The sequence below is a fragment of the Parambassis ranga genome, chromosome 22 (genome assembly GCF_900634625.1).
Source record: "Parambassis ranga chromosome 22, fParRan2.1, whole genome shotgun sequence".
Lineage (NCBI taxonomy): Eukaryota > Metazoa > Chordata > Actinopteri > Ambassidae > Parambassis > Parambassis ranga.
This window is the reverse complement of record NC_041042.1, coordinates 4,705,756-4,729,736: the sequence shown is the minus strand read 5'-3', so window position 1 is coordinate 4,729,736 and position 23,981 is coordinate 4,705,756. Positions and strand designations below refer to the sequence as shown.

At 41.4% G+C, this 23,981-nt stretch overlaps 4 protein-coding genes across 10 annotated transcripts; 1 reads left to right on the top strand and 3 right to left on the bottom strand.

The window, feature by feature from the left end:
• Nucleotides 1–552: 552 nt before the first annotated feature.
• mtfr1l (mitochondrial fission regulator 1-like) lies at nucleotides 553–5,140 on the bottom strand. Of its 2 annotated transcripts, XM_028394819.1 has the most exons (8): nucleotides 4,964–5,139; nucleotides 4,342–4,510; nucleotides 4,124–4,231; nucleotides 3,901–4,010; nucleotides 3,282–3,493; nucleotides 2,458–2,833; nucleotides 2,213–2,374; nucleotides 553–2,078 (listed from the first exon to the last, which is right to left on the bottom strand). In XM_028394819.1, exons 2-7 carry the CDS (start codon nucleotides 4,354–4,356, stop codon nucleotides 2,257–2,259), a joined length of 939 nt encoding a protein of 312 aa, XP_028250620.1. In that variant the 5' UTR covers nucleotides 4,357–4,510; nucleotides 4,964–5,139; the 3' UTR covers nucleotides 553–2,078; nucleotides 2,213–2,256. The 2 variants fall into 2 exon arrangements, with proteins under 2 accessions (XP_028250620.1, XP_028250619.1); XM_028394818.1 differs by having other exon boundaries at nucleotides 553–2,374; nucleotides 4,964–5,140.
• Nucleotides 5,141–5,509: 369 nt separating this feature from the next.
• On the top strand, nucleotides 5,510–16,319 carry LOC114427066 (nuclear receptor coactivator 7). Of its 4 annotated transcripts, none has more exons than XR_003669423.1 (17): nucleotides 5,510–5,610; nucleotides 6,201–6,415; nucleotides 7,040–7,236; nucleotides 7,366–7,445; nucleotides 8,670–8,795; nucleotides 9,242–9,406; nucleotides 10,254–10,385; nucleotides 10,466–10,650; nucleotides 10,728–11,086; nucleotides 11,160–11,319; nucleotides 12,288–12,477; nucleotides 12,578–12,694; nucleotides 12,985–13,137; nucleotides 13,228–13,323; nucleotides 13,580–13,653; nucleotides 13,751–13,969; nucleotides 15,595–16,319. XR_003669423.1 is itself a non-coding variant. In XM_028394815.1 (16 exons), the coding sequence occupies exons 2-16, from the start codon at nucleotides 6,315–6,317 to the stop codon at nucleotides 13,884–13,886; spliced, it is 2,274 nt and encodes a 757-aa protein (XP_028250616.1). In that variant the 5' UTR covers nucleotides 5,510–5,610; nucleotides 6,201–6,314; the 3' UTR covers nucleotides 13,887–13,971. The 4 variants fall into 4 exon arrangements, 1 of the variants encoding a protein (XP_028250616.1); XR_003669421.1 differs by having other exon boundaries at nucleotides 9,239–9,406; XR_003669422.1 differs by having other exon boundaries at nucleotides 5,510–5,616; nucleotides 9,239–9,406.
• A 9-nt stretch (nucleotides 16,320–16,328) lies between these two features.
• selenon (selenoprotein N) lies at nucleotides 16,329–21,181 on the bottom strand. 2 transcript variants are annotated; one of them, XM_028394817.1, is made up of 13 exons: nucleotides 21,039–21,175; nucleotides 20,730–20,970; nucleotides 19,983–20,100; nucleotides 19,763–19,893; nucleotides 19,408–19,620; nucleotides 19,192–19,316; nucleotides 18,860–18,997; nucleotides 18,702–18,783; nucleotides 18,434–18,622; nucleotides 18,224–18,329; nucleotides 17,980–18,092; nucleotides 17,785–17,886; nucleotides 16,329–17,564 (listed from the first exon to the last, which is right to left on the bottom strand). In XM_028394817.1, exons 2-13 carry the CDS (start codon nucleotides 20,916–20,918, stop codon nucleotides 17,397–17,399), a joined length of 1,674 nt encoding a protein of 557 aa, XP_028250618.1. In that variant the 5' UTR covers nucleotides 20,919–20,970; nucleotides 21,039–21,175; the 3' UTR covers nucleotides 16,329–17,396. The 2 variants fall into 2 exon arrangements, with proteins under 2 accessions (XP_028250618.1, XP_028250617.1); XM_028394816.1 differs by having other exon boundaries at nucleotides 20,730–21,181.
• Nucleotides 21,182–22,346: 1,165 nt separating this feature from the next.
• On the bottom strand, nucleotides 22,347–23,832 carry znf593 (zinc finger protein 593). 2 transcript variants are annotated; one of them, XM_028395812.1, is made up of 4 exons: nucleotides 23,768–23,832; nucleotides 23,203–23,410; nucleotides 22,850–22,912; nucleotides 22,347–22,759 (listed from the first exon to the last, which is right to left on the bottom strand). In XM_028395812.1, exons 2-4 carry the CDS (start codon nucleotides 23,400–23,402, stop codon nucleotides 22,633–22,635), a joined length of 390 nt encoding a protein of 129 aa, XP_028251613.1. In that variant the 5' UTR covers nucleotides 23,403–23,410; nucleotides 23,768–23,832; the 3' UTR covers nucleotides 22,347–22,632. The 2 variants fall into 2 exon arrangements, with proteins under 2 accessions (XP_028251613.1, XP_028251614.1); XM_028395813.1 differs by having other exon boundaries at nucleotides 23,695–23,773.
• Between the last annotated feature and the right edge of the window lie 149 nt (nucleotides 23,833–23,981).

Below are 23,981 nucleotides of genomic sequence, written 5' to 3'. Positions count from 1 at the left end.
ATATTATATGTTATTATATATATATAATATAATAATTATATATATATTAGCAACATCTTAATACAGTAAACCTTTTACTTGTAGATTAATTATTAAATAATACCAATAGATTATTCCATACTTTAAATATTTTTAATGTAAGCTGAATGCATTTCAACACTTTGAATGCTTCATATTTCCTTGTACTACTTTGTACCTTGTACTTCTACAGTGGCATACTTTTTTATATCTAGTTCTCTCAATGAAAGGAGCTCAACACTGCCACCATTGCTTGAAGTATTGAGGTGATTTACTTTAAATAGTACTATAGTTTTAAAAAATCTGAAATGCTTTACACTTCTCGCATTTTTAAGTGTAGGAAGCTGCACAAATTGAACTTGTTATTATAATTATCAAACAAGTGTAGAGAACTGAAAGACTTTTGTCAGTGTATGTATCTTGAATTGATGACACCTACCACAAAATACAGAAGTCATTAGTTATGTTGGACTGCACTGCCCCCTTGTGTTGATTTTCTGCAGTGCATGATGGACACTGACAAAAACTAGGCAGTTTCAAAACATCAGCACATTCTTTATTTACAAGTCCTTACATGACAAAAATAATCAACATACAAGTGGATGTGACAGCAGGCTCAATGTTACAGAGGTACAATGGTGATGTTCACACTAGAACAGAAATTCAAAACAAAGCTTTTCCTTCCATTTATCAGGACTAATGTGATACACTTGGTAGTGTATCAGGTGTAAGGTTGCCCAGCTCCAGTAAAGAGCCATTCACATGCATGTTAGTTTGAACTCAGTTCTTAAACTATATGGGAATGAATTACTGAGAAGGACCAGTTCCAACAAGACTAAGACACTTCAACTCCACTTCATACAACAGCATGACATGGACACGCTCTTGTTCAGTTCAGATTATCACAATATCTGTTCTCACACTTAAGGACTCAAAGTCATGTGGGGATAAACAGAGCAGGAGTGAGACAAGTGGAAGCTGTTGTTTGTCAGGGCTGATTTTTAACAAACAACAAATGTCACATAGCTGGTTAATGTAATTTGAGAATGAAGGGCACATTCAGGACAAAGAGAGGGGTGGGCTGATCAAAACAAACCCATGGCACTTGGAACTAACATGGGAATAAAATTAGGCATTTGAACAGGCTGTGGTAAGGCGTCAACAAGAATATTCTAGTATAATCCAGACTCACACAAGCATTTTACTCTGTATTCATGCTTCGGTCAAAAGCTGTCTCAGGCATCTCAACCACCAGTAAAATCACCCCTTTAATGTCACACAGTATACTGGTGAGTTACAAGTGCACCTGTGTCTTAAAAGACATGCACGCTTTTTAGAGCAACAAGCAACAGTTTACACACCACACAGTTCACTCTTCACACTATTATAGTCATTAATGTAGTCTCACTGCTTTGTAGGGTTTCAAAATAAGTGTCCTGTGCCATTACTCTACATGTGAATCACCAACAAAAGGATAGGTGTAAGAAGCACACCGGAGCAAGCAGCATATGTTGCTGCGTGTGTCTGCAAAAGGATTTGTAAATATAAATGGCAGACATCCATACACATGAGATTAAGTACAGTACATCTCTGTATGTACACTAGAGCTGTTTCATCTGTACACAGAATATGTTCAAGTATGTTAAAGGACTTCCTCACACGTCTTCAGTGAAAAGCTCAAAAGCAGGATGAATAAAATGCTTCCTAAAGAGGCACTCCCCAATTCAAATTCAAATTAAATTAAAAGATGGTTTTGATGTCAGATCGTCTGGTGCCTTCCTTTAAATCATCCCACATTTTTGCACCAAAACACTACGTAGTTAGCAAATGTATTGAGTACTAACTGTAGACATAAAGTAATTCTTTGGAGAATATCAAATGCAATGCAGTGCTTCAGCAGATTATTATTACTGAGAGTTGGCTGTTCCATTTCACACTTCAGCACCAATGTGAAGTTCAGTGTCTGGGACAAAGTATGTTTTGTTCTAACAGACAGCTATTGCCTTAGGTCTGAGGAGCAAGGTTGTGGATCCATGGGTACATATTCCACAGGCAAAGGCCTATAAATAATGAAGAAGGAAAAAACATATCTAAGCAGTAATATTTTGTTATGAAAAACATTAACCTAACACTCAGGGGTTCACTGTACAAAATGTTATTAAAAAAAAACTACAAAAACTCTCTGCTGACTTACATGGAGCAGCAGGATCGAGCATTGGCGATTAACACGTGATCAGGCTACTTCCTTCTCACAGAGGCAGCATCTTCATCCTTAAGGACAAACTTTTTCTTTAGAACTTCTGCAATCAACCCGGCTGAGTCCTCCTCTCTGAGGGACGTGCAGCCTCTGTTATACCTAGGATGATATATACAACCTGTCAAACATGCAACAAACAAATGTTTACCTTTGGATTCTCTGTGTACCACCAAACCTCTTACCTGTCTTTGCTCATCTTCATGCGGTTCATGTCCTTCAGGATGTCCTTCACGTCAGCGAAACTGGTGGACTTTGATAATGACACTGTATCCTCCTCTGCCTCCCGGAAGTCCATGCTGGGCCTGTCCAGATCGAAAGTTGCCGATGCCGTCATAGAAACAGGCGGCAGAGGATCAGGTACAAGCTCTGACACCACAGAGACTACATCTTTCTCATCTTCCTCTTCTTCTTCCTCTTCCTCCTCTGTAACGTCACTGATGACAAAAGAGGCAGCAGCCGTGGCAGCTGGCTGATAGGAAGCCGTCTCAAAAGGCGCCATGGAAAAGCTCATGCTTGTGTCATCGGGAGAGAGCAGATCAGGGGTCAGGGGATTGGAGCCTGAGAGAGAAAATAAGAAATCATGATACTGCTCCCAAAAGAGATTGTGTGAAGGTCTGTCTGCCTAATGTAAGAAGAAACCCCGATCACACAATGAACCCATTTTTATTCAGAAAAAAACAAGCATACAATGCCTGTGAATAGATCACATTTTCCCATGGGTGATGCCTAACTGCAATAGAATCACTGAGATAATCTTTAGTCACTGACCTACAAACTAATGCCAAGTCAACTTATTACCACAGAGCTTAGGGAGAATCAGGGCAGCTGACATGGCAATAACGCAATTGCAGTCACATGAAGACAGTAGCAGTGGTAAAAACACATTCAGCATCAATAAAACTACTTTAGTGTTGATTTCAGTTAACTGCCACAATGTTTACATTTTAAATTTAAGATTGCCGAAAAAACACACATACCTTGGCATGACCCTGGTCTCGTTACTTACCAGAATCATTTGCCACAATCTTTGCAATCTGTGCGCGGAGTCTGCTGAGCTCATCCTGCAGGGCTGTAGTACGGTTCAGAGCAGTAACACCAGGCTTTCTTAGCCCCTCCATCCTTTTGCCCTCCCGACGAAAGTTGGGCACAGAGGAGTTCCTGTGGAGAACCAGGAGTGGTGTGGGCCGCCATTCATGTTTCAGAGGACGCGAGTCACTCCTAAAAACAGATGGATCAGGGATTATTGTCAGCAAACAGCAGCTTCTTTAACTGAAAACCTAATGGAGTAGAAACTGTCTTTTGTATTGTGCTACATGTTCCTTTTACTTATTTTCAGAGGCGTGGTATCACCAATCTGTGTTTGCAGAGAGTTTGGCTGTATAATCTAATGTGCTTGTCTTTGTTAGCACTTGTCTATAACCCGTCTATTGTTAAAAGTATCAAAAAAAGAGCTGTAACTACACCTGTCTGTTACATTATTCTCATTTTCATCATAAACAGCAGTCCTTAAAGCTGCATTTAGTAAACTGCAACATCATGGTCTTGCTTAATGCAGTTAGGGCTAATGGACTTGGCACCTCTCCATAATCTTGATGTTTGTCTATCAAATGACTGACTAGACTTACCTCACTCTGGCATATGTCTCCTCCTCATCTGCAACGATCCAAGCAATGTCAGCTAGGGTAGGAACCATCGGGCCGTCCATAGGACGAAGAGGGGGCAGACCTGGTAGCTCCTAATAAAAAAAAAAAACACAAGTTACAGTATAGAAATGGTACTGAAATATCAGTATAGTTGCACAACCTAAAGCAACACAATTATTAGTTAAAATAATGTTATTTTTTGTACCTCGAAACATGCCCTTTGTGGAGGTTTTAGTGGAAGAGTGGAACCTATTCTTCTCACAACACTGCGGGCAGCTCCATGAGGCTTATTCTGCCAGATGGGTATTACTTCCTGCAAGCACAACAAAATCACTGCTAGGCTCTTAAGGCAATAACACATATGACTTCTGCACACATTACCTGTTAAAAAGCAGAGTTAAGTAAATAAATGCATAAACTTACCGTTTCCGTTTCCATGCTGTTGGTGGGTCTGTCTTATTCACTGTAAAGTTGCACACCGATACGGTTTGGTGCACGCAGTCTTTATAGGAACGGAGCCGTTCAGTAAACAAATGCCATGTTAGTGTGACTGCCAATCGTTGGGATATAAGCAAGTGAATAGTTAGGGCATCTGTTAAGAGAAACAAACAGGAGAACTTAAAAAATCAGAACGTTACTCAATTATTAGCAATTCTTAAACCACTAAAATTTCTGGATTTTTATCACCCGTAGTGTTACACTGTATTATAAGATGATGTGAAGAACTTCCAACATTTCAGCAACAGTATCAACATTTTTAACATTAACAATAATCACTTCTAACCAGAGCCTACAGTACGTAATAGTGATAGGCTATTTTGCTTTGCTTTGTTTCTCTCGAGGAAAAAAGATGATGAATAGGACATACAGCACACCGCTGGGAGGCGGTTAGCTTAGCAACGGGTATCAAACACAGCGTCAGTTAGCTTTAGCAGCTCCACGAACGGTGCCCGGTTGACCCTCAAGTGCAAACTACACTAACGTTTTTCAATATGTTCCGTGTATTTTTTCAACATTCCACGAATGTTGCTAAGATACAACTTACGATAGACTGTAGGCTGAATACACTAAAAGCTATATCATTACAGCTTTTGAGAGTTACAGCTTCTCCTCTTCGTCTTTCAGACTGTTGTCGTTCCTCAGGCCGGAAACCAGTTACTCCCTGTCCTGTGATCTGATTGGCTGAAGCTTCGTGCACTTCCGTTATCAGTTCTTGTTCAACAGCACCTCCTACAGGTGGAGGAGAAAACTGCTGTAAATATACCCTCTAAATAATAATATAGTCATAAAAAAATTGTACCGTGATGGAGTTTATAACCATATACAGTTGATTATATGAAAATAGTATTTGAATCTACTCCATATACTTGTTGGTATCCTCTTCTGAGTTTTAGAAGTCAATCACATATGTGCATCCATGAATAATAAACCTGCCAATCAAGTACATAATATAGAATTGAGATAAATAAAAACAGATTCCAGCTGTGTCAGAGTGCGATGTCTGAATACACAAGATAGATCACTCCCACTTACTTACTTCCGCCGGTAGATCTCTGATTCAGGGCGACGGCGCTTTAAGATTAGGGCGGAGCATGAATATTGAACTTGTTGCCGTTGTCTGCAGTGATATCATAACACTGCAATATGAAGACACGTTCATATGATAATCATCCGTCTCCATTCCTGGTCAAGGTACAGGTTAGAAAAGATACTACTCCGTTTACCTGCTGCACCACGAATTCCTCATTCCTGTGATTCCGCAGCCGATGTAATATTTTTCGTGCCATAGCTGCTGTCTCGATCATTCTGACATGTCGTCTGAGATGCTTACTTCCTCCACACTGATCACACGGCACCTCCTGTATTACCAGGAAGCAAACTGTTGGGTGTTTTTTAACCGTATGACTTAGTAATGCTAGGAGCTGCTTAGGAATGCAGGACGATGCTAAGCTAACCTTGTCGATTCTTATTCAGATATGCCATCCAAACCACCACCCTTCAGGGATGTGAGCAGCATGTGTTGCAGAAATCAAAAAGACATCTTTTTTTTGCTTGGATGAAGTCAGATGATATGTTGTGATATGTTGTATGGAGGCAATATAATGATCTTGGTAAACATCAGTTCAGATTAAATGTAAATGATTATTAATGACACCCAAACTCCACCTTGCTGGCTCATATTGGTTTACATCTGTGTAGTAAATACACAGACAGTAGCACTTTGCTCTTTCTATGCTGTGTATAAAATCAGCCTTCATTTTACTACATCTTTCCTCATTTAGGTGCTGTAACTGGGGCAAAAGGTAGGCATGGGGAATAAAAGGAGGAGGAAGCATGCCAGCTGAGCCACTTGTCCCTCTGCATCTGCCACTGCTGCCAACCAAAACAAACACAAAATGGCTCAGTCTGTGTGGAGGACTGAGACTTTAGGAGCCATGGACCGTGAGCCCCAGAGGGACAAGACCAGGACTAGCTACTTTGGCAACGTGAAGTCCAGGTCAGGCCTCTAAATACATGGATTACTTGGGGGGAAAAAAGCAGACATGTGACAAGTTTAGCTGGCAGATTTAAATGAAACACATCACAATTCAGACTTTTATTAAAATATGTTTTTACATTCTGATTGTGACATGATTGTCAGCTGCTGTTTTTTAAGTAACTAAATGCATCCATGCTCTTGTTTCATATACCCTGTCACTGAAGGGCTGTACGCTCCATCACATAGCATCATGTGGGGGAGAGCTGCAGCATCTTGCCAGGAACTCTGGCACTCTCCAGTCATTACACAGACAACTCCTACTCTCCCATAAATAACTCCAAGCAGGCTGTAAATGCTGCACGGTCACACCTCAAATACTCTTAACAACACTATCCTTAAATCTCTGCTTTTAAAGATACATTAAAAACAGTGGGTGTTGATAAATGAAGACCTAACCCACACATAAATTGTGAATGTGATTTATTAGCCACATATCGTTTTTGACGTCACTGAGAATGTTTAATGACACCATAAAAAAAGATAAATGTATGCTTTATGCTGTGTTAAGTGTTGTAGGAGTAAATATAATATACAACATCATAAACAGTGAAAAGTCTGTTTTTGCTGCTCTGCCACTGCCAGGTTGGGAGCCAAGCTGCCTGCTGGCGTTTCTCAGCCTCCACAGTTTGCAAAACGGCCCTGGGAGACACAACCACAGGCCCGAACCCTGCAAGATGCCGCAGCCAGCAGCCGGTGTCAGCACCAGCCTATCGTGGGCCGACCCCTCAACCACATCCCCCACATTAGAAACCCTAAGCTGCGGCAGTACTACCTGCAAGGTGCCGTGACAGCTTGCAAAATATAAAGGCAAAATGACTAAGAAAGACAATGCTTCCTTCATAATGTGCTGCATACATTGTGGGTAGTCATAATGCCTGACTGTGTGTGTGTGTGTTTGTGCCTCACAGGAACCACATGGGATCTAAACAACACTGCAGTTACAAAAGAGCATGTGGATGGGCAGTCAGGTGACAGCTCGAGTAGCACAGTAAGTCTCATGGGTTTGTTTTCTTGTAAGCAGTGTGGAATACAGCTGTAGGAACAGGTAGTAGTCAGATGTGGCATTATTTATTGCCTTTATGTAACATCTGATAATGTAAACTAGAGGACGCCTTGTATGGCAGGTAATTAGTTCCACAATTTATGGTCTGGAGGGAGTTTGATAAAGAGTGTTCAATGTTCAGAAGTGTTAGAGCTGTTCTCAGACAACATGGGGAAGCAGAGCCTGTTTCAGAGGATTTGCAGCAAATACAGCAAGAGGAATGTATTTTCAGGGATTTCTTCTGAGGTATTGGTCAAATGAGTTTTTAAATGTTAGTGATAAACTTGTAATTATAAGCTGAGTTTATGCTTTCTGCTCTGATGTTGTGCTATCTGGTGCCTAGAGTGTATTTATTAATTAGAGCTTCTTCTTCCATTTCTTAGCAATTTAATGACACATGCCTGTTTTTATCATTGAGACCAGATGTGCTGCATGTCTGTGTTAAATAATGTTCTATCTGTGTCCCATTCCTGTTGAATTGTCTTCTGTTTCTGACTGGAAACACCTTTCAGAATGAATGCTGATACTGAACATTACAGATGGACTCACACGTAATTTATGACTATGAAAATGCACACCCACACAAAAGCACTGTGATTTTCCATGGTCATATAATCTGTCAGGCGCCAGTAATCTAATTTAGGTCAATGGATCCATCTGTCAGTGGATGGCAGTTGTGATGTCTGACTCCCACTGTTTTCAACTTGATTATCTTACTTGAGAACAATCATATTTTTTTTGTTCACATCAAATCTAATCTGATTCACAAATGTTTGGAGCTGATTTTTTTTTTTAAAGTGGATGCAGTCGGTGTTTGAATGTATCTAATTAAATTATATCAAACCATCTGTGCAATTCTGCTGAGCACACTTGATCCTCAGGAACAGCTCAGGAAAGACTGGAAGTAATATGATAAACCTAACTCTAAGACGCTCCTGTCACCTAGCAACCATGAAAGACACAGTTGATATGCTCACAGGGGAAAAAATGTACTCCATGGATGCTGAAGTTTGCACAGTTTGCATTTTTTCCCTTGGGAAAAGACAATTCAACTGCTACTGGTGTGCAATGAATCGTGGGATAGGTTAGCTTCATGAATTGGGAGACACATTTGCAGACATATTTTGTTCACTTCTAAGCTAACTCAGAAAACATGTATTTTCCACAAAGGGTCTCCCTGGAGACACAGTGTTCAGCATCTCATCTAAGTTTGGTACATCCTCAGCAGAGGAGAGCAAAATGAGCCACACCACCACGCAACTATCCTCCTCGTCTGCTACCCTCATCCCCAGAGAGGTAAGAGACAACTGTAATAACCATAAACGTTGACATGGGATTTGCATATATTTTGTGTGTATATAACAGAAAATGACACACCTGCTGCTGTTGATTTGAAATGCAAAACAGGATCTTCCCTTAGTCTAAAGGTCCTAAAGCAGGAAGCATGTTGCTCCACATTTTCATGCAGTGAGTACCTCACCAAAAACCTATAATGAAGGAGCACAATTAAACTGATAATATTAACCGCTTTGACTATTTTAATCTCATAAATTGTAGCTTTAAAGTATCCAACCTTACATCCATACCTATTACCCTCATGAGATCAGATATGACTACAAACAAGGAGAAGGGGGAAATGCAGGCCTGCAGAAAGAGGAAGTGATCACTCATGTCACTTGGTTGCACAGTATGTTCATCTCAATGTCAGAGCTATTCTTATCATGGCTTCCACTCTGAAGCAGCTGCTCGTTCCGAAGGGACAAAACACTTCTACCAGTCAAGGATCCTCTCAGCCAGAAGTGGGTTTGGATCCTAAAGAGAAGCTAGAGGCAGTCACAGATCAGGACAGCACACTTGCTGCTCTGCCTCAGTCCCCCTCCCCAGAGGCAGAATATGACAAACTACTGGTACGTAGGAAAATAACCTTTACTGCATGTTCTGCATTTTGGAAAGCAATGACTTCTTAAAAGATATACTCAGCTTGTATATATTACGATGTACTTTTTGACATGTACTGTTATCACATAAAAAAGAACTGGAAGTTGCTTAAGATAATCCTATGTAAGAACAGGCTATACAAAGTACAAAAAAGAAGTTAAGTAAAGCTGTGGTGGTCAAAAAAAAATTGTGTGTGAAAAGAAAGGGAAAATAATGTCAAGCTGTGTACCAGCTAATACAGTAAACAGAATATATCACATTATTCTGGATTTAAATCTTAATTGGATTGCCATGCTTTGTTCAATTATGTCACACTTAGCAGTGGTGAGGAAGGAAGGTTTTATAATGGCTTAAATGAACATGTTACCATGGAAACGAGCAACATGACACTGCAGCACAGAGGACAAAGACATGAAAAAAATTTGATTCTATCTATTCCAATGCAAGCAGCAAATTCTGACACGTAAAAAAAAAATATTTTATTTTTGCCTCCACCACAGAAATCCAATCATATGGCTCGTTTTGTACATACACTATGCATCAAATGAATAGTAGAGCTGTATATGAATGGAGACATTAAGTGATTTGATTCAAATTGAGGTTTTCTCTTTTTTTGGCCCGGGCTTTGACTAGTTTGATATGTATAGTATAAATGTATCTAGGGTTCAGAAGTTAGAAAGGTGACTTATTTAATCGATTTGTTTGTTATACATACTTATATAATAACAAACAATAAATAATAATATAATTGCTTAAATTCTTCATTATTATTGTCCATTAAAGGCCATATGTTGTTGTTAACACTGATGCTGACAGGATGTGGAGGCAGTGCCGATGCCAGATGGACAACTTTGCTTGTTGGCTTTGCCACCGGAGTGCTGTCAAGGGGACGGACCAGAGGCCATGCCGTATCTCAAACTGTACTGTCGCTACATCACTGACCGCAAGGTGAGCTTAAAAAAAACATACATGACCTCTTTTTAGGTAAATATTTTTGAGCTAATATCAATATTTTCTGTCTCTGTTAGGGTGTGGTTTCAGGCATCCTGCTGGTGACTTCTAATAAAATTTTCTTCGATCCATGTAAGACGCATCCTCTGGTGAAGGAGCATGGCTGTGAGGAATATCTGCTGTCCTGCTCTGTTGACAATCTTGCATCTGTCACCTTCTTCTCTGATATCTCGCATGTTCACTTCAACACGTCCCAGCAGAGGTCAGCGGTGACTCACTGTTGCTTAGCATACAACATGAAATGGAAATACTGCAATTTTTTTTTTCTTTCAATTTCAGGAGAAAAGGAAAGAAAATTTTCCAGAAGTTGAAAACCTACAAAAGACAAACAGGCAGTCTCCCAAACCACAAGGGGGAGTCAGCCCCAGCTCTTGTGTCTGCTGCTCCCTCAGATTTGTCTAGTCTGGCTCAGAGTCTGACCAAGGGAGCCTCTGAAGATGAAGAGGCAGAGAGCAGAGACATGGCGGAGGTTGAGCGGGAGCTGGACAGCAGCCCTCTGGAGGTGCTGTCAGAGGTGACTGTCCTGAGCAGTGCTGCCACCTTCTGCTGTGTAGGTCAAGAGGTGACAACCAAAGTAAAGACGGAGCTGCTGCCCATTGATGAATCAGAAAAGTCCTCTGTGAAGACTCAGAATGCAGGTATACAGAGCAGCGTGACACATTCCTTATTTCCGTCTTTTCTTATTTATTACTGTAACTCTATGTTTCCCAGTGCCTCGACGGTCATCAGCTAGCAGTGCTGGGGGTCTGATGTTTGTGCGGCTGCGGGTTCAGCCATCTGAAGGGAAGAAAAAGGGTGGAGGAGGCTTTCAGCTGGGGTCATCCAAATCTTCAACAAGAAGGGATGCCTGGCTTGCTCTGCCACAAGAGAGGTAATAACAGATCTCCAGCACAAAGATTATAGACAATTCCATTGAAATGTTTTGGATGTGATGATGATGGGCTCCATTGGCTTATCAGCTAGTTTGTAAACTGTATATCTATCAACGGCTCGTCTGGTTTCAAAAACTTGGATTGCAACAGCCAAAATGCCAAATGACAACAGTCCACAAATCCAGAATCTTTTTATACACACAGGTCAAACTCAAAAGTCACTGCATTTCCCATAATTCTAGTCAGTAGTATTTTCAACGAGACTGTTTCAGCCTCATACTGACACAAGTACCAGTATCATACAGACCAAGACCAAGTCAGTATACACCACAAATACTGTCCTGTTGAGACATTGTTCTGCACATAAACTAAAGCTAGCTTAATATGGTACGAATGTATTACCATCTACATCTACAGTGCAATGGTTAAAGTGGTTACTTCATGAGGTTTACTAATCTTCTACTCTGAAGATTCTGAACACATAAACATTACCTTGACCCCAGTGAAACTGCAATGGAATATAAGCCTGTCAGGACTTAGTAACAAGTGATTCACTATATAAGTGCAAGTGTGGTGTCTAGATGCTCATGTACTCAAAAGAAAACTTTACAAAATATAGTACATACTCTGCACTTGCATATATGGTATTAATAATAACAGAGTTATGTTGCAATTTTTCCATGTTGATGTTAACACCTAATCCACCTTAACACTCCATTCATGCAGCCAGTTAATCTTTAACACTGCGATTCTTTTCTTTTCGGTGTGCTTTTTTTTTTATTTAAAGAAGCCTTTTAGGTTAAAGTTGGAAAGTCCACGCCTTCCCTTATTGAGACCATACTGTATAATAGCAAAAGCCACTCAGCCTGCTGATGGTAGTGTCCCATTTCTGAGTGTGTTTATGCAGCTGCCACTATTGTTTGTCATTTCAACATTTCTGAGTGACTCCGTTTGTTCTGCGCTGTAGCTCGGACGAGCTGTACGCCTACCTGAAACACTGTCGGCCAGACTTGTGTATACTTGAAGGAGGAGGAGGAGGAGAGGACGAGGGGGAGCTGGAAGACGACGAGTTTGTGCTCATTGAAGACAAGGAAGGGGAGGAAAAGGATGAAGATGAACTGTTCCAGAGGCACTGCAGCTCAGGAGATGACTGGGAGGTGAGTGGCTTCATCTTAGTCCAGACAGATGTTGTGCCTGTGTGGATGTGGTGGACTGCCTTGTGTGCATTGTTTTAGATATCAATGATTTCATCGTCAGATGGTGCTGATGGAAGACAGTAAAGACAAGGTGACACAGGTCATCGAGAGGGACCCTGAGGGCCTCAGCAATATTGTAGAGAGAAGCCATATTTTGGAGGCGTCGCATGTCAGGGAGGTGAGTGGCACATGTGTAGTGTACACAAACACTTAACTTGCTTTGATAATGTGGATAGAGGATAGTTTGTGTTTTCATTTCTTAGGGACTAATGGTAAAGTGTCTCAGTTTTAACATCTGATATAAATAATGGGTGTTTAAGAGTTGTAAATCATTGTATTCTGTCCAACTTTTTTGGAATTGGGGTAGTAGTTTATAGTAGTTTAATCATTTAGAAATAAATACTCTTTCAATGTATATTTGGTGCAGTGTGTGTGCCTGGCTTATATGTTATGTTTCCTTTGTTCCAGCTGTGTAAAGAGCTTCCTCCCAGGACAGTCGGCCACACGTGGCAGCTGGCTTACAGTACATCCCGTCACGGTGCCAGCCTAAAGTCCCTCTACAGAAAAGTCGGTGCCACAGACTCTCCTGCACTCGTCGTCATCAAGGATGCACTTGATGAGGTAGAATCGCTCTTTGTTAGCGCTAATATAAATGACAGCCCCTGCACTGCCTCTACAATTCGTAATTGCTGTGTTGCTTTTCTTCGTCAGATATTTGGGGCCTTCCTGTCTCACCCTCTGAGGCCCAGTGAGACGTTCTACGGTACAGGAGAAACATTTCTCTTCATGTTGAGTCCTCGCTTCAAGGTAAAGCTGCTTCAGTGCATTTTGTAATTCTGCATTTTGTGCAAGGTCAAAATGCAAATTGACAGAAACTGAATTAAACCGCGCTGACACCACTAAAGCATGTAGATATACTGTAAAAATGGGGCTACGTGCAATAAATTTACCACTTCCTTCTTTTTAAACATCCATGAGAAAGTTTCCTCTGTGCCTTTAAATATGTTTTTTATTCTATTTTATTTGTATTTTGGTTACAAACTTGGTGCCATTGTGTCTGCAGTGTTTCAGATGGACTGGAGAGAACTCCTTTTTCATTAAAGGAGACTTGGACTGTTTTGCGATTGGTGGAGGCAGGTAATGCTTTTTAAGCTTCATCTGTTTTATACTAGAAATGATGGAATTTCCTTTTTAGACCCTTTCCTAACCACTGCCTCTTTCTGTTTTGTCTCAGTGGTCATTTTGGTCTGTGGGTGGATGAGAATCTGTACCTTGGCCGCAGCAGCCCCTGCTACACCTTCAACAACTGCTGCCTTTCAGAAAGCGACGACTTCCGAATCATGGAGCTGGAGGTGTGGACATTTGGCTGACGAGGCCAAGGTGACTTATCTTCTTGGCTCACCTCGTCGCTGCTAGTCACAACAGCATTTAAGTGAAAACATCCATATATATATATACAGTCATGTGAAAAAATTAGGACACCCTTTGAAAGCATGTGGTTTTTTGTAACATTTTTAATAAATGGTTATTTAATCTCCGTTTCAACAATACAGAGAGATTAAAGTAATCAAACTAAACAATGAAAACTGAAGAAAAGTCTTTTCAAGATCTTCTGTAAATGTCATTCTACAAAAATGCCTATTCTAACTGAGGAAAAAGATAGGACACCCTCACATGTATTCCCTCTTAAATTGGCTCAGATCTCACACAGGTATATCACACCAGGTGCACATAATTAGTAGATCGTTACTCTGCATGTTGAATGAGGCTTGCCCTATTTAAACCTCAGACATTTAGTTTGGTGTGCTCCTGACTGTTGAAGTGAGAGTGAGCACCATGGTGAGAGCAAAAGAGCTGTCAGAGGACTTCAGAAAAAAGATTGTAGCAGCCTATGAGTCTGGGAAGGGATTTAAAAAGATCTCAAAAGATTTTGAAATCAGCCATTCCACTGTCCGGAAGATAGTCTACAAGTGGAGGGCTTTCAAAACAACTGCCAACATGCCCAGGACTGGTCGCCCCAGCAAGTTCACCCCAAGAGCAGACCGCAAGATGCTAAAAGAGGTCTCCAAAAACCCTAAAGTGTCATCTCGAGAACTACAGCAGGCTCTGGCTACTGTTGATGTAGAAGTACATGCCTCTACAATCAGAAAGAGACTGTACAACTTTAACTTGCATGGGAGGTGTGCAAGGAGGAAACCTTTGCTTTCCAAGAGAAACATCAAGGCCAGACTGACATTTGCCAGAGATAAAGTTGACAAAGACCAGGACTTCTGGAATAATGTGCTTTGGACAGATGAGTGCAAAATGGAATTATTTGGACACAACAGCAGAGGACATGTTTGGCGTAAACCAAATACAGCATTCCAAGAAAAGAACCTCATACCAACTGTGAAGCATGGAGGTGGAAGTGTCATGGTTTGGGGCTGCTTTGCTGCAGCAGGACCTGGTCAGCTCACCATCATAGAATCCACCATGAATTCTACTGTGTATCAGAAGGTGCTTGAAGAACATGTGAGACCATCAGTTAGAAAATTAAAGCTGAAGCGGAACTGGACCATGCAACATGACAATGACCCAAAACATACTAGTCAATCAACCAAAGATTGGCTGAAAAAGAAGAAATGGAGAGTCCTGGAATGGCCAAGTCAAAGTCCAGATTTGAATCCCATTGAGATGCTGTGGGGTGACTTGAAAAGGGCTGTACGTGCAAGAAACCCCTCAAACATCTCACAGCTGAAAAAGTTCTGCATTGAGGAGTGGGGTAAAATTTCCTCAGACCGATGTCGGAGACTGGTAGATGGCTACAAGAACCGTCTCACTGCAGTTATTTCAGCCAAAGGAGGTAACACTCGCTATTAGGGGCAAGGGTGTCCTATCTTTTTCCTCAGTTAGAATAGGCATTTTTGTAGAATGACATTTACAGAAGATCTTGAAAAGACTTTTCTTCAGTTTTCATTGTTTAGTTTGATTACTTTAATCTCTCTGTATTGTTGAAACGGAGATTAAATAACCATTTATTACAAATGTTACAAAAAACCACATGCTTTCAAAGGGTGTCCTAATTTTTTCACATGACTGTATATATAAAAAAAATCAACCACAAACTGCTGGATTTATCCATGTGATTAAGTGCTGTGGATGGATGGAAAAAGGGCTGACAGCTGTCCCAGAACGGGTTCTGATGGTTGACTCATTCCTGCGGGTTTGGCAGCCAGACTGGAGTTCCGCTGTTATGAAACTGGATTCCTTGAATCCTTGTGTTTGGACGGAGAAGGTTACAAGTCTCAGAGACTGCACTTTGCTATTAATGTGAATCAATAACTTCATGATATCTCATCACTTGTAAAAAAACAAGATGTGCTGATAGGTAAAATGCATGTTCCCATTTTGATGGACTCCTCAGCTGGAACTTGAAACATTGAAGCGTTATTTGAAATAGATTTCTGAAACAGCACGTGTACAGCCAACAACCTCACAAATTCTTTTTTTTTTTTTTTTTAACCACAAATGATCATTTTTATGGGTTTTCATTGATCAGTGTCGCAGATGGCATTAACACATACTACAGTTTGAGAAAAAGCTTCTCAATAGAAAAACATCTGTACTTGCAATAGATCTGAACATCCTCATTCACTTCAAGTGCTGACTCATACAGCGCTGTATCTGAATATGAAAGAGAAGCTTCAAATTCAGCCGTTATCTGTTCACTGCTCCGATAGGCTGATCTACTTTGCGTACATTGTATTGTAGATTAGTCAATAAAATCTAGCAAAATGTCCATTTTGTATGATTGTTGCCAAGAAGAAAGCAAGTTTATTAGAAAAAAAAAAGGTTTTATTTCACCTTGTGAAAAAAATGGCACTGGTAGGGTACAGAATAACAATGTGTTCCCCTTGTGTAACCTTGAAAGTGCAACACTCAAGAGTTACCAATTGAAATTTCTGGATTGTTTCATACGTTAAACTGAAAATAGAACTTATAGACGCACACATTTTCCTGTGTGTCAGCTTTTTCCTTCTTGAAACCTCAAAAAAAATGACCTTTTACAGAGGATACAACCACACGAAAATAACACAAAAATAGGTATGAAATCAATATCAGTACGCAATAAAAACCTTGTTCTTTGGTGTCTTCCTCTAAACAGGAAAAAAGCAAAATAAATCCAACATTTGCTTTAAAAAACTCCAAGAAATGAATGAACCATTTTTATGTGCCACAGTCCAGTTCAGATCTTCCTGCTGCTTTTGTCCCGAGTCAGAGCAGACTGGGTGTTTCCCCCCAGTCGCCCTCAGCGAGAACATCAGGCGTCGCCCGGCTCAGAGAGAGCTTTCAGGCGAAGTCTTCACTAACTGCTGAAAGGGCAACTGGAGGCAACGACATCAGCAGCTCTGTCTCTGGGTCCACTGTGCAGCAGGAAAACTCGCTCAGTCATTACATATTGCACATGTAACACCACCACGTAAAGATAAAAAACACTGAATATCATACTGTGTTGTGATGCGTTTTATAGGCCTCTGTGCTGTCTACCTTTATTATCAACAGTGACCAGCAAGCAGCTACAAGCAGAGAGAGCAGCTGTACATGTTACTGCTCAGTGTGCAAGGCCTTTCATCAATGTATGCATAATAATTCTTTCCCAGTGGGTCATTTACATGTACTACTCGCAATACAACTGCTGTATAGAAAACTTCATCTTACATTCAAATAAATAGTAACAAAGAGAAAAGGCAAACATGTTTTTCAGCTGCCAACATTGAGGAGAAAGCTTCTCTCTGTGACTGTTGGTGTGTTTTCCTAATCTTAGATCATTACCCAGAGGGATGATTGTCATTTCCTCCTGTTGAGTGTCTGACACACACACAAACACACACACACACACATTACTGTGCTAGATACTCCTTGGCCTTCTCCAACCCCTCTTTCAGGAAGCTGATATAAGTGGATGTAGAGGGGTCCTCGAAGCCACCAGAGAAGCTGAATGTTGCTCCCTCCTCCTCTGGTTTCATGGCCGTTTGGTCCAAGAAGAAGTTGGCATTGATGTGGTGGACCTGAAAACCATGTGCAAGGAAAGCTTTAACAGGGACATCTTTCACTACATGCTGTGAAGCCATGCAGGTCGATTTGAATAATTTAACCCTGTTTTAATTTGATAGTATCTATGCTTTGCTCTAGACAGGGATCTGATCACTAGGGAGGACCACATCCAATTACTTTAGGAAGGTCAGTAAATTTGAAATCAAACAATATTTTGATGTTAAAAATATTTACAATGGTTCCATTGGGCAGAGCCAGCATCATCTCCACAGGAAAACTGTACTTTTCTAGGTGTAGGCGGGCCTTTTCGCTCAAAGCAGGGTTCTGCTCATCAGCCTGATCAAAGAGGAAACAGCACGTTGTATTTATACACATGCTGTACTCCATATAAACTGGTTCTCTGTTGTTTTATTGTAATAACTGCCTCACCTGCATGCTCTCCAACTCTTTGACCAGAGACCAGCTGCTTATGAAACTCTGGTTGAGCAGGACGAGGACGGGCGAACTTTCCAGGACTGTCTCCCGGAGAGTTCGCCCCGAACCTGCAGAGATTTGGAGAGAGGAGACGACAATGAAAAAATCATCATTTGAATCATTGAATTAAGGTGGCAGCAGGACCAGTGGAGAAGTCCGCAAATACACAGTTTATTCATCATCCCATAACTGATCTCACCTCAGCAGGATTGGTCATCTAAAGCACCCCAAAGCAGAATGGAATGCACCAGCTTTTTCTCTGCTTCAGCTCGCTCAAAAGCCTCTGAAAAAGGCAGGTAGGACACCTGAACAAAACACAGTGACAGCTGTGAAACCACTGAAATTGTGTAGAACTGTGCTGGAACACTGGAACAACAAATGTACAACTCATTCATTCATGGATGATTACCTTCTTAAAGGGGTAGAAAGTGACCTCCAGGTGGCGAGCGGCTTTCTGCCGACTGATCTCAGAGGTCCATTGGATTTCCTCAAAGACAAACTGGACCGGCTCGCTGCTGCCGTCTCGACTGTCGATGACGTTTCCCTTTTCGTCTATTATGACGGAGGGGGTGGATGGGCTGGTGGACTGCAGCTCTAACTGCAAACAATTTAATCATTTACATACAAAGTAACACTCTAGTGCCTTCTTAAGCTTAACAGTATCACTGCATCCTTACCTGTGGCAGGTAACCAATGTCCACCTCCATGTTACTGCTCTCACTAGCTCCATAGAGCCACTCCATGTCCACATTCAGAGACCTGCCAGAGGACAAGTCAATAGTGTTGACAGTATACTGTATGCACACATGTGGGTGTATGAATATAAAGGGTGTACCTGTCATTGGGGACATAGAGGTGGAAGTGGCGGACGTGTGATGCATCTTTAGAGAGGACAATGTTGCCTGTAAACTGTCCAGGGGTGAACCAGAAGGGGAAGTCTGGAACTTCATTGAGCTGGAATTCAGCATGAATCCTGCAGAGAAAGAGCAGTATGAGTTACTACTAACAGCAAATGTAGTGGGGGCTGATTCAAAGCTGAAAGCAGGGGCTGCCTGCCAAGCTGACTGGTATTAAAATTCATTGTATGTTCTGGATGTCAGTCAGCACTAATGCAGTGTATGCATAATTTAGTTAGTTAATGGGCTAAATGATTCTCTCTCCCCTCACCTGAAGACAATGTCATAATAAAAGTCGTTGATGGCGCGAATGCAGGCGACGGCGCCCTGCGGAGCGAAGCGGGATTTGATGAAGGGCCGAGGATGGAACATGCTTAACAAGGAGTGGACGAGGACCTGCATCAGGAAAGGAAATGGCCATCAGTGTACAGTGTGAACATTGTTAGTAACAACCAACACTGGTTGTGGATAATAAAGATACCGGTACCTCTTTGCCCTTTGGTGTTGGAGGGTGGTAGCGATTGTTGGGCAGGTATCCGGTGAAGATGTTGAGCTCGCTGGGAATCACCCACCATGTGTCTCCCACTTCTATTTTGTTCTTTGGAGGCAGGAACACCCTGAACTGGCTGGCAGAGAATGACAACGAAGGCACTGCTGGGCTCTTCCAAGACCGCAGTCCAGTGAGTGAACTGTGAGACACCTGGAAGGAAAGAAAACTCTTCAGAACTTACCAAAAACCTACGAGCAGAGTGAGTGAATGCTTTCCCCAATCTGTCATGAGACGGAGAACAATAAACCTGCTGTATAAAGAAGGCATAAAGAGTTAAGTGTCATTATCTTACCCCGAGGAATCCATCCTTGCTTTTCGTCATGGAGTCCAGCACCAGAGGCTGCATTTTAGCCTCCAAGGTCAGAGTCTCTCCATTGGGGTCATGGATCTCTTCCTCATCAAAATCTGCAGGGGGTGTAATGCCTGCGAGGAAAAAGCCATCACAGTCAGTGTAGGGCTGACAGGATAGACTGAGGTAAAGTGGATGAACAAAGGCATGAGGCATCAGGCACCTGTGAGTTTCTCTGCAATAGGTTTAAACTCCTCCGGACTCAGATAGAGGTCATGGTTGGTGTCCAAGGAGGAGAAGAGAAAAAGGCCCTCTGCACCCAGCGTCCGAACACTCTCCTCCTATTGGAGACCCACATGCGTCACGACTGATCCTCATTGTCATTTCACATGCTTCAGGGATTTTCTATGCAGCATTAAAACTAGGACAGGCAGCCACATCATGGAATATACACAACAGATGACAACAAAACATTGCCGTGTATCTTTCTACAGTGCAGCTGTACACTGTGTGTCCCTTGTGTGTGCAGCCCTGCCCGGATAGAGATCAGCCCAGAGGCCACAGATTCTTTGCGTGTGCTTCAGCCAGACCACCCTCTCTCAGACAGATGCGTGCCTACCAGCGCCTGTACAATGGAGGGAGAAGGGCGGAGGGAGGGAGGGAGGTGCGAGAACAACTTGGAGACCCTCTAGCCAAACAAGTGTGGATTTAGACAGGAGGTAGAGTTTAAACAGCTGGAACAAATATCCAGCCCCCTAATAAAAAACAAAAAAAACAGTGGAAAAACTGCAGATGTGGTTTTATAAGGCGACTGATGTCTGACAATTAATTACACAGGAGGAAACAACTAAAACACGAGAGAAAGAAAAATGTCCCTAATGTAATCACAGGTCAGTGAATGCAGCAGGAGGTCAGCATATACAGTTTCAACTACACTAATTCATCACGTTATTACAGATGTTGGTCTTACATGACGTTTGAGGAGCTGGGCATCTTGGTAGTACTTGATCCCAAAAGCGACAAAGGGGACAGCAAAGATCATCAGCAGGGTCCGAATCCCCCTGTAGATCCAGGATCCAGAGCCCGGGGTCTTGTGCCCATTCTGCGGCGGAATCTTGCTTCCATCCTCGGTGTTTCTTTTATCCACGTCCGCGGCCATGCTTGACTTCCACCACAGCTATTTAGAGGAGGGCATGATGCTCTGATAACATCTAGAAAACAAGGTACAAGTAATATTCCGTCAGCGTGGACTCTCCTCTTAAGAGTGTTAATGATCTACCGGCGGGTCCGCTGTCCTGTATCCGGGGGATCGCACTTGGTCTACGGCCGATACCCGCACAGGGAGCAGCTGTGAAACCTTAGCTAGCAGCACAGATTTCTTATTTCCCACATCTAATCTGGAACCATATGGACGTGGTTAAGATGCGTAAACACAGCAGGAAATACACACGATAACACCGGAAGTTGACGTTTGTGTGTACAAAATAAAAGCACAGACGTCAGCCAGTTTATAATCTGACCAAATTTGACTTTGGAATGCAACAGCATGTAAAAACGTACATTTAATTATCATTATCAGAGCATAACATGCATTTATATATATATATACTATGACTGACCAGTTCAAATCACCCCAGCTTGACTTTATTTTGACAGCAATTACCGGATGTTCCTCTTTAAATTCTGCTAACTTGGCATGCTGGCACAGTAGCCACTTTTAAAGGGGCAGGGCTGCTTTGTCCATCCAAGGAATGTCTACTAACAAGCTGAAATTATATGTTTTACTGCTAAAGGAGTCTGTCATTAATGTTTGTCGCTTGTACTTCTAAGCTACCAGCAGAGATAAACACCGTTTGTCTGCTCTATTTCCCTTTAAATGTTCCCAACATGTTTGCAAGGTAAAGCTGTATTTTAAATATTAAGTATTAAACAATCTGTTAACATACAAGCAGGCTTTTGCTGTGGTCAAGGTGCTGCCCTATATACCCAGTGATGTACTTAGGTTTATTTATGATAAACCTTTGTGATGCTTTTCCAAAAGAAGGCAACATCTTTGTGACCAAAGTGGTCAAATACTGTCTTTTTCTTGGTCTCAGTCCATTCCTGTGCAGGACTATCTGCATTGTTCTGCACTGTTTGACTCTCTTTGAACTTCTTGACACTTGGATTTTTTTCTTTCTTGTGCTTTGTAGGCATTCAGTATCTTTTATCGCAGGTCTAAAGTTATTTCTGTCACTTCTGCCAAGATGCTTTCTGGTATTATGACAAAAAGTTACTTGTTATACTGTGTGTGTGCTGCAAGATACCAATCCTCACTTTTAAGTGCACATCAAATGCTTAGAGTCACTCAATTTAGACTACATAGTATCATTGCATAACAGTGATTTGTACTTTGGCTAAACAAAGACATCATTTCTTAAGGGAGCTAATAATACTGACCCTGGTAGTTTCTTATATAAAAAAATGACATAGGTGGGCTATTGATTTTGTCTCTAGTCGTATGATCAACATGTGGATATGGAATGTATGAAAAGTACATTTTCATCTAATTTTAGAGGCCTGAAGACACACACACACACATAGAAAATAGGTTGCAGACCTCTTTTATCACAACACTTCTTTCTGAAGAGTTTTACAATGTGTACAGATGGTTACCCCATCTTGATAAACTGTACTGCAGTTTATTATTTCAGTTCCACTGAACTCTGTATTTACATAGACGCGAGGAAAAGAAAGAAAAAGCATTAGAGCAATTTAACGTCCATATCACAGTTTGCCGAAGAGTATTAAGGAATCTGAGGAGACAGCATCAGAAAACACAAGCGTAATCCATACTGGTGATGCCTGGGTTAAATAGTCCAAGAGTTAACTTCTCAGTCCATGTCCTCCTCCACTGGCTGTGTCTTCACTTCAACCATTTTTGGAGGTATGTAGGAGCCCATTCCTGCTGCCCTCTCTGCCTCTGCCTGTGTGTAAGGCTCCTCTCTGAGCTGCTTCAACCTGGATAGAGTCAGAGTTTTGATAAGAGTTATAGGTCAGTATATATATGACTAAAGATAGAATATGATATCTGGAATAATTGTACCTTACCGTTTTTTGTGGACTTTAGTTTTGAAGTGTTCTTTCAGGGATTTCATATCCACAAAATATCTCCTGCAAGACATAAAGATGAGAGTTAAAACGACTTACTAATTTAAGAGAAGAATGAAATGCTTTAAAGGCATCACAACATATAGACTCGTCCCTTATTTTAAGATCTGAAAATTGTAGGATGTGGAACTTTACACCAGACAATCTGTGGAGTAACTTAAGAAGATAAGTATGAGGTCAGATACTGCACAAGCTGAGGCCGAACTCACAGATATGTAGTACTTGAAATTATACTTGTAAATTGCCTCTTGTAAATTCTAGTGTCTTTTGAAGGTAAACAAAGGAACACCTACGCGCAGTGTAAGCAGTAGTGTTGAGCACATCCTGTCACATCGTAGTCCACCTCCTGATGCAGCAGTTTGGCTGCTGTCTCAGGCTTCATGTCTGAATGAATCTGATCCAAGTCTTTGGTCCTGCGTTTTGTCTTCCATGTCTTTGCAATGTTCTTCTTCTTGTCACTCTTGTGGTTTCCTTTTTGTTTAGACTTCCCCATGGCAGATCCTGCAGAGCAAAACAAGACATGTCAGCCCGCAGGGATCGAAATCTGATTAAACGATTTAGAACATTAAAAGGGTAATTTATACCTTGCCTACTTTTTACTACATCTGTCAGGATTATGAATACTAGATTCGTCGATTAAAGTAATTACAATCTCTGCATAGCACCATTACTTGTGTTGTACCAGCTGGAGTACATCTAAATGTCAGTTTGAATTTTTAAATACAGACTAGCTATTCTGTGATTCTCAAATCACACCTAAGTGTGTAAACTAAGCGGTACTCAACTGAGATCAGTCAAAGATATCGCCGATCTTCTTATAAAACCCTTCGCAGATATATTTGTCAGGACTTTGCTTACCTTCACACGTGTGGCCGAGAGAAGTGGAATTTACTTCCGGGTCAACGTGAGACTTGATAATACCGCCGTTCGTCCACAGAGGGCGCCAAAGACCAGCTTATTAGGAAACAAGACAGCTGATTACATCAAACTGACAATAAAATGACGCACAAACACAATTTCTTTATTGCACCAAATTGAATACATATCGCACAACACATGAAAACTTCATTTT

Excerpts from the sequence above, each read along its gene's own strand:
- mtfr1l (XM_028394818.1), bottom strand. Across the intron at positions 4,011-4,123 it reads CACAAAGGGCATGTTTCGAG|GAGCTACCAGGTCTGCCCCC; the intron begins GTACAAAAAATA and ends TTTTTTTATTAG. Across the intron at positions 2,375-2,457 it reads ATGAAGATGAGCAAAGACAG|GTATAACAGAGGCTGCACGT; the intron begins GTAAGAGGTTTG and ends ATATCATCCTAG.
- LOC114427066 (XM_028394815.1), top strand. The coding sequence starts at position 6,315 with ATGGCTCAGTCTGTGTGGAGGACTGAGACTTTAGGAGCCATGGACCGT. Across the intron at positions 10,651-10,727 it reads TTCAACACGTCCCAGCAGAG|GAGAAAAGGAAAGAAAATTT; the intron begins GTCAGCGGTGAC and ends TTTCAATTTCAG. Across the intron at positions 11,320-12,287 it reads CTTGCTCTGCCACAAGAGAG|CTCGGACGAGCTGTACGCCT; the intron begins GTAATAACAGAT and ends TCTGCGCTGTAG.
- znf593 (XM_028395812.1), bottom strand. The coding sequence starts at position 23,402 with ATGGGGAAGTCTAAACAAAAAGGAAACCACAAGAGTGACAAGAAGAAG. Across the intron at positions 22,913-23,202 it reads CACTACTGCTTACACTGCGC|GAGATATTTTGTGGATATGA; the intron begins GTAGGTGTTCCT and ends TATGTCTTGCAG. Across the intron at positions 22,760-22,849 it reads ACTAAAGTCCACAAAAAACG|GTTGAAGCAGCTCAGAGAGG; the intron begins GTAAGGTACAAT and ends GACTCTATCCAG.